The 7868-nt window shown below is 36.0% G+C and overlaps 1 protein-coding gene across 6 annotated transcripts; it reads left to right on the forward strand.

Annotated features, from left to right (window-relative positions):
• The first annotated feature begins 213 nt into the window (after positions 1 to 213).
• On the forward strand, positions 214 to 4605 carry LOC103966906. 6 transcript variants are annotated; one of them, XM_048579870.1, is made up of 8 exons: positions 240 to 575; positions 632 to 1229; positions 2336 to 2427; positions 2563 to 2638; positions 2998 to 3047; positions 3123 to 3429; positions 3871 to 3910; positions 3998 to 4605. In XM_048579870.1, the coding sequence occupies exons 2-6, from the start codon at positions 974 to 976 to the stop codon at positions 3339 to 3341; spliced, it is 693 nt and encodes a 230-aa protein (XP_048435827.1). In that variant the 5' UTR covers positions 240 to 575; positions 632 to 973; the 3' UTR covers positions 3342 to 3429; positions 3871 to 3910; positions 3998 to 4605. The 6 variants fall into 6 exon arrangements, with proteins under 6 accessions (XP_048435829.1, XP_048435828.1, XP_018507809.2 ...); XM_048579871.1 differs by having other exon boundaries at positions 238 to 1100; XM_018652293.2 differs by having other exon boundaries at positions 239 to 1229; positions 2339 to 2427.
• Positions 4606 to 7868: the final 3263 nt, after the last annotated feature.

Consider the following 7868-nt stretch of genomic DNA (forward strand, 5'->3'; position numbering starts at 1 on the left):
CAATCTCTGAAGACATGAATAATTGATTCAAATCACCATCACATCTGCTGCATGAAGGATCCGTAGCCAACCCCATCTAACTTGTTTAGAATTTTATCCACAATTATTTTAGGAAAGAAATAGAGCAAATGTTTTGTATCCCAATTCCCACCATAGCAAAAATCAGCCATATAAGACGTAAGCATAGTTGGCAGCAGTCGTTGAAGAGAAAATTTTAGAAGAGGCCAACAATTTGACCAGTAGTCAGTCCAAAATTTAATATTCTCACCAGATCCGATACGCCAAACCAAAGTTTTTTCCAACAACTGAGCACCATCAATGAAGCATTTCCAAGTAACATTAGCGCCCTTCCACAGAGCAGTATTTATAAACAAATGTTTATTCTGTCCAACTATATATTTATCACATAACTAATGCACCCAAAGTCCATCATCCTGTTGAATCACCCTCCAAGAATTCTTAGCAAGCATGGCAGAGTTCAACTAATGTTTCCAGTTCACTTTCTGCCTTGCTAGTGAGAGTGTGTGAGCTTTCCAAGCAGCAAGTCGTTTTTGGGTTCGTTCTGCCAAGTCCTTGTAAGTCGTCATCGTTTCTACTTCTCAAAACTTCAACTTTTCTTTATTTTTTCCAGCCGTTCGATTCTCTGAAGTCAATCCAGACCATCCAAATGATTGCCGGCCTAAGTTTACACACATTCTGGTAGGCAAAGAAGCAAAGCTCATCACTTTGCCTCCTTGTACGTAATGATTGCCGACTTGCAGTTCAGAGCAAGCAAGGTGGGAACTTTCTGAACAAATAAAGTTTGAGAGAGAGAGAAGCGCGAAGCTTTAGCTTTTGAAGAGAGAGATGAGAGGCTTTAGCTATTGAAGAGAGAGAGAGAGAGAGAGCTTTGGCTTTTGAAAAGGAGAGAGAGAAGCTTGTCGAGAAATGGAGGGCAGCAGTAGTAGTAAGAGTGGCGTTGTGGTGGTGGCCAATGAGAGAAGGCCAAGTGGGGGGAATCCGAATCAAGAATCCTTTTACTTTGAAACTGGGTCAAGTATTTACGGGCTTTGGCGTAGGCTGCGGTGTTGGTATCGGAGTTGGCCGCCCTATAAATCTAGGTACTCTCTCTCTCTCGGACACGTACAGCTTCTCTCTCAAATCTAATTTCATATGGAAGATGGACTTGGGGCGGCTCTTCAAACCCAAAAATGGTGAAACCCATCAGACACAAGTTGCTAAGAAACCATGTATTACTTCCCAATTTCTCTGCATTGCATTTGTTGATTGTTTTCAGAAGTTGGGTCTGTTTGGTTGCTGAGAAAATGTAGGAATTTCTACGAAGTTGTCTTTATCAATGTGTAATCACAAGTTGTTTTGAATCTTCCCCTGGAAATTGACTTCACTTTATTTTGCTCTACAAATTCATTTTTGAACTTGGTTGCATTCAAAAAAAACGAGTTATTCCATCATTGTTAAACTACCAGGCTATTAGCATTTAGTATCTTGAAATATTGAAGCCGGTTTTTCGTTGTCATCCATTGCAGTTGCTTCAGTTTCTAGGGGGATTAATCAATAATGATTGCTTCGTTATGAAAACAACGGTGTTCTTAAATCTTAAGGAAGTTTTAGGTACTCTGCAGGGAAGTTGGTTTGGATTGGTGTTTATGTGGTCCTCTGGTACTTATCTGGTAGTGACGAGTTATAAGACTTCTTTAATTGTTGCCTAAGTAACTATGGAATGGTAAAGTTGCGTATGCTGAACCGGTAGGGAGAGACAGGTGATTGTGTTTAGAGGAATAAGAGTCCGTGTCCATGATCTGCTGGAAAATTTTATTTTGAGTTGCCTACTACTAGCTCTTTTTAAACAAGGTTCCCTTAGCCCTTAAAAAGGAAGCTGGCATATTTTAAGGTTGTCCTGGAATTGCTAACTCTTGTATGGTGTACCGATCAAAATACAAACTCCAGGACAAATGAGGATTATATCAAAATGTGCAACCAGAGTTGTATGAGAAAGTTAACATTAATCGGATAGGTAGACTAGAATTGCATGTAATTTCTGAAAACCTGTACATCTCCTTAATCCTGTAACCCTGTTTGAATTCAGGGAGGCGTATCCCCTCCAAATTATTTTGGGAATCAAACAAAGACAAAAAAATATATAGACTCACTGCCCCCTAGATTATTTTAGATCTCTGCAACTAATCATTGAAGGGCTGATATTGCTACTGTTGGCTTTTACTCATCCTTAGAAAATTTAGTGCATTGTTCTAAATTTTATATATTTTTGTTTAGTTTTTATTCTATGAAGTGCATTGAAGGGCTGATATTGCTACTGTTGGCTGTTACCATGTAGCAGGTGCAATACCAGCACTGAATCAAGTCATGGGTGCTACAAGAGGTGCCACTGATGCATTATCTGGTGTTAGCAGGCATGTAAACAACACTGTAAGTCAAATATATTCGTCTTTTCTTTTTTTCAGTTCTCTGAGTGTCCCTGTCATTGCCATGAAAAGGGAAAGATCAAATGAGTCGTATACTTACAGACTTCCCCGTTCTCTATCCCTGTTTCTCGTTTTCCAGTTGAGGAAGGTGGGAGCCAAGAACATTGAAGCAGGGATTGGATGTGGAGTTGGTATTGGCCATGGTTTTGGAGTTGGTATGTCATTTCATGTGTTTCAATGATGTTCAGTAATATGTTCTGCTTCATGTTTTTCCATTTTCTGATGCACTATTATGGAGACTAATGTTTACATGTTCCTGGTGAAACCTATGGTTGTCAAGCAGTTTGAGTTCATGAAATGCATTCTGATAGCTGGTGCTTGTGTCGCCTAATTTCTATCAGAAAATTTTGTGGGCTATGTGTCGCCGAATTTCTATTTCAAAATTTTGTAATGTAAAGAAATTTGCTCTTCATGTTTTAGTAGTACACTTTCATGAGCAATATGTCATGAAATTATATTTTTCTGGATAACAATGTTTGTTTTCAATAGCTGAATTATTGACTGCCGATTGCAGGCCTTGCTCCGAAGCCAGGACTGTTGCAGCAAATTCAATTTCGTTTTGTAGTAAGTATTAGTTTCTCTTGTCAGGTGTTGTTGCCTTTTACAGGCTACTGATGCATAGAACTCTGTATTCTCTAGCAAGGTATGACAAAGATGATGATGAAGTTTGGGATTTTTCCCAATTTACCCATTGGTCAAGCTGCCCTCCCAAGTTCCTTGCAAGGTGCCATGGGAACTTTAAATGACCTGAGCCAAAATAAAATGGGAAGTAACACGCAGTTGTCAACAAAACTAACAGACTACACATCTCAAGGCTTGCCTGGATATGGACGTAACAGGTGCTGGTTCTCCAGTTGATACACCTTTTGGTAGTCGAATAGAAAATGTTCTCAGCAGTTTTCAGAATCCACTTCTGAAGGGAAAGGACAGTGAACAGAATGAAGGGGTATGTAACACATAGAACATGTTTATTCGTAAGTTTGCTTACTTAGAAGATTATTTATGATTTTACAATCATCAGAGGTTTAATACACTTCTAACGACTTAAACTGCATACGTGCTAGTGTATGCAGTATAACAGTCACTAGTTGGGTTTAGTTCTAACAATAATCCCTAGAGCTGTGGTTTCTGTGAAAGTTTTACTTAATGACGATATAAGTGCTATTGTAATTACTTATCTGCCTAAGAGAATGTTCAAAAGTGTAGAACTGCATATGTGCATTTGACGGACAGTTCAACTGAACTCTCCAACGACCTATGTTCCCATGATTCATTACTCTCTCTCTCTCTCATGTTGGTGGTTGAGTGGTAGTTTTCGCACCTGAGCTGATCCCTCGTGTTCTAATGTTTATTGTGGTTAATCTAATTCTTGATTTTACCTGTGTAGGCTGGATGCGTGAGGTCGGAGGAAAAAAATCCTTCAAATGGTAATGTCTAGTATCGCTGTTTGTTACCTTTGCTTTTTATTTATTTATATAAATCAAAATGGCAAACTGAAATTGCCTATGCGTCAGATATTGAAACACCAGCAAGTCATTGAAGAGCTCGCGGAGGAGAACGAGAAGCTTCGCCAAGTACTAGTGGAAGACCTGAAAGTATCACCTAGCAAGCTGCAAGCAAGTTATTCAAGTAAAAACACATCTCCGTGTACAGATTGTTTCAAGTGTCGAAGAAAACAAAGGAGAAAATAGATGAAGCATAAGGATTCTGTTAGATAGCATTCAAGCGCAATGACAACAACGAAGGGTATTAACCGACGCCCCTTTGACCGGAGTTTGATTGCTCTGCTTACACGGCCGGACACCCTAAGGAGCATCATCTGGATCAGTGGCTTACAATTTACAAGCTAATCAAAGAAACCATGCAAGTAGAATCCAAGTTGCCTTACAGAGAGAGGCATTACACATAGAAACCAGTTGAGGTGAGGTGCCCTGGTTAGTTTTAGACATAAGTTTAGACACAACTATTAGGCCATTGGATCACTATCAACGGATGAGATTGAATCTGACATGGCAGGTTTAATTTACATTTTAAATAACTAAACTTTGAAATAATAGATCAAACATGTCATGTTATTAAGAATACTTGGAAATGTTATTGAGAAGAAAGAATGTTAACCAAACATCTCTGTTGTTCAAGGGTTTAATGAAAACAGGAAATCTAGGCCAAAGTGATTTCCCCATTTTTTAGGCTTAATTAAGGCAATATTGATGCATAAGGATCCGAGCTTATGATGGCCATAACTCATTAGGTTATGACACACACACACATGTATATATACATGTGTGTGTGTGCGTGCGCGTGTGTGTGCATATGTGTGCATATATGTGTGTGTATGTATGTATGTATGTATGTATGTATGTATAAGGGTCATGTTGGTTCTACACGCTACAAATACAATGTTTCCCCATTACAAAGGCAGATTGAGGAGGGAGGGGTAGCAGAGCTGCATTCGCATAGGCCCCTAATTTGAAGGGGTTCTAAAAAAAATTTGCTATCTAATATTTTTATGTAAAGATTCTATTCTCGTCAAATACGAATTTAAATCACAATAGTTAATTCATTGTAAGGCTTAGTCCACTCATGCATCCCTTTTAGTGTAGATAATATCGTTTGTTAAAAAAAAATTATTTTTATGTAATAATGTTATATATATATATATATATATATAATTTGCTTTTATTAGCACTTCATAAATTCATTATGCACTTCTTATAAGTATAAATTTTTCTTTCCAAATATTAAAATTTGGAGCGCACGATGAGATATTTGAATTGCTAACAACAACACTCTAAATTTATTTATTTATTCAATTCTATTTTATAATAATGCTTTTATTCAAGTGAAACTTTAAAGTTAGAGATTTTGAATGCTTTTTTTATTTTTTTTTATTTTTTTTTCTGGTTTGGCTGATTAAAATTGAATTGCTTTTGATTATTTAATGAAGATTATATTTGTAGCTCTTTTTACTTATTATTCAGTGACATTTGTAAACTTACAATCAATGAATCCTAAAGTTTTTTTTTATTTAACTTATTGTTTTCTAGCATCAATATATTGTCCGACCTTTTTTGCAAAACTATCTTAAAGATGAACCCTTTTATAAGGTTTGCACAAAACTCCCGAACTCTCAGAGACGGACTTGCTCCATTGATATGTATCATAACCTATTGAGTAGAAAGCAATGTAAGAGTTTTACTTTCAAGTGTGCATGAAGGACATCAGAAGAATCAAGATGATATAGATCAATCATGTGAACCCGGATTAATTGAACATTAATGGTGGCACTCCAGATGCGACCAGTGTGAGCGAGAGCAAATAGTGTAAGCAAATTTGTACCCATCATGTCATGCGCGTAGAGTTTGGTAAGACGTCACTTTTGTAACTTTAACATTGATGCCTCTAAAATTTTGTTTGAGTTGAATTTATTTCTTCTATAAAAACAAATTTGAGTATTACAATATTATTATCTAAACTACATATTAATTAAATTAACCGTTTTTGTCAATCAAAAAGGTAGAAAGATATTTTTATCTTCTATCACAACAAAAAAATTAAGGATAGTAATGTAATTTTACAAAACAAAATTTTGCTGTTTTTTGTTTAAGCCTCACTTACCAGTAATTTTATCATCTCTAATTTAAAAAAATTAAAAAAAAAATCTCTCTTCCTACTCCTATGTTCTTTCTCACTATCTTCCTCTGTTCTCCAATTTTAAACACAAAAGTAATAAAATTTCACACACTTTATGTGTGGGCTTATACCAGTTAACTCTGAAAAAAGTCATCATGCACTCTTCTATTTTTTTTATTTTTTTATTTTACCAAGTAGAAATAAATAATCATTTCTTTGAAGCATCGATCATAATTTCCGACTTTCGTAACTAGTTTAAGATATTGTTTGAGCATTATTTCAGATGAATCGAAGCTCAAATGAGCAAAAGACTTAGCAAACACAAAATGTATTGAACCAAATTGGTATCCTATGTGTGAAAAATGCAAAACTATCTCCCTCTCCCAATTTTTTTTTTGTGGGGCTAAGGTACCATGTGCGCATCACTTTCTTATTCATCATGTTTTGTCACATGCATTGTATCCCCACCATTCTTTCCCTGTGCTTTCACCACACTAGAGCGTCATTCCGTTAAGTGAGATCGGCTGTATGTATCCTAAAACGTTACGGCGCTCGGTTTTGCACTAAGTCTTTTGTTAGTTCCAAGTACTCTATATATTTTCTTACAATCTCTTTCAAAGTCTTCCTAAGTTTTCCTCTACCCTTTTTGCCCTAAGCCTTCACCTCATAGTCGCATCTTCTAAGTGGAGTCTGTAGATTTTTGGCCACTAGTACTACAGGCTACTCATATTACTTTTTACATGTAAGTAGAAAACCTTAAGTTTGACTCTTACAAATAACAAATTCGATACGATAGCTGACTCAATGCGCAACTTAGCACAACCCATTTTCTTACAATTAATATTATTGTATGGAAAAAAAAAAAAAAAAAAAGCCAACAGAAATCTAAGGACACCATCCTATTCCCAAAAGAAATTCACCATTCCAATTCTTCCACATAATCCTAGTCTATACAGCTAGCACCTAACCCTTTCAATCCTTCATTCCTTCCCCACCACTTCCACTACATACCAAAAACACCTCCACACCATTCATCACTCCTCCATCTAACAATTCCAGTAAGCCACCTACCCTTTTTATTATTAGGCAGACAATTTTAAAACATCTTTTTCTTTTCCCCTTTTCCTTTTGTGATTAATTGGTTGAGTTCTTATCAAAGCTCTTTGATATACTCTCTTGTGCATCTTTGTTAAACAGTTTAAGGTTATGTATAAAGCCAACTTTCTATCACATAGTCACAAAGGCATGATTAGTTAGTCCAAATTATGAAGGAAATACATCATGTGTGCATTTACAGGCATATATATATATGAGGGACTAGCTAATCCCACCTTCAAAAGCGTCATTTACAAATTCTTTTACATGTCTTTGTAATGCTCTATATATGGCGCATCTCCTGATCCCTTGTAATTCAACATTTTGTAATCATTTTCTTTATACTTTTTGGCTCTGGATCCCACGACTTTAAAATCCATAACCAAACATAGACTACCCACTTTAATTATTTCGTCAATTTAGATGCCAAAACCCAATTATTTGAGTGTACGAATCAGATTCCCAAAGCCTGCTTACTTGTCAACCAAAAAAAAAAAATGAAGGGTAAACAAAATAGTCTAGCATGCAGTTTCTATGATACGTCTGTTGTTAGATTGTAAATCTAAATTATTGATTGATATGACAACATAAACAGTTTATGTTATCGGTATGTGAATCTCAATTATTGATTCTTTTTGTTTATTTTTTTAATTACAA

Source organism: the organism of the source record quoted next, unplaced genomic scaffold (genome assembly GCF_019419815.1).
Source record: "Pyrus x bretschneideri cultivar Hongxiangsu unplaced genomic scaffold, Pyrus_bretschneideri_v1 Contig14, whole genome shotgun sequence".
Lineage (NCBI taxonomy): Eukaryota > Viridiplantae > Streptophyta > Magnoliopsida > Rosales > Rosaceae > Pyrus > Pyrus x bretschneideri.

Bases quoted from the DNA above. Each gene is read 5' to 3' on its own strand.
- LOC103966906 (XM_048579869.1), top strand. From the start codon at position 974: ATGAGAGAAGGCCAAGTGGGGGGAATCCGAATCAAGAATCCTTTTACT. The intron at 2,639-2,997 runs GTATGTCATTTC...TGCCGATTGCAG, and splicing joins TGGCCATGGTTTTGGAGTTG to GCCTTGCTCCGAAGCCAGGA. The intron at 3,048-3,122 runs GTAAGTATTAGT...TGTATTCTCTAG, and splicing joins AAATTCAATTTCGTTTTGTA to CAAGGTATGACAAAGATGAT.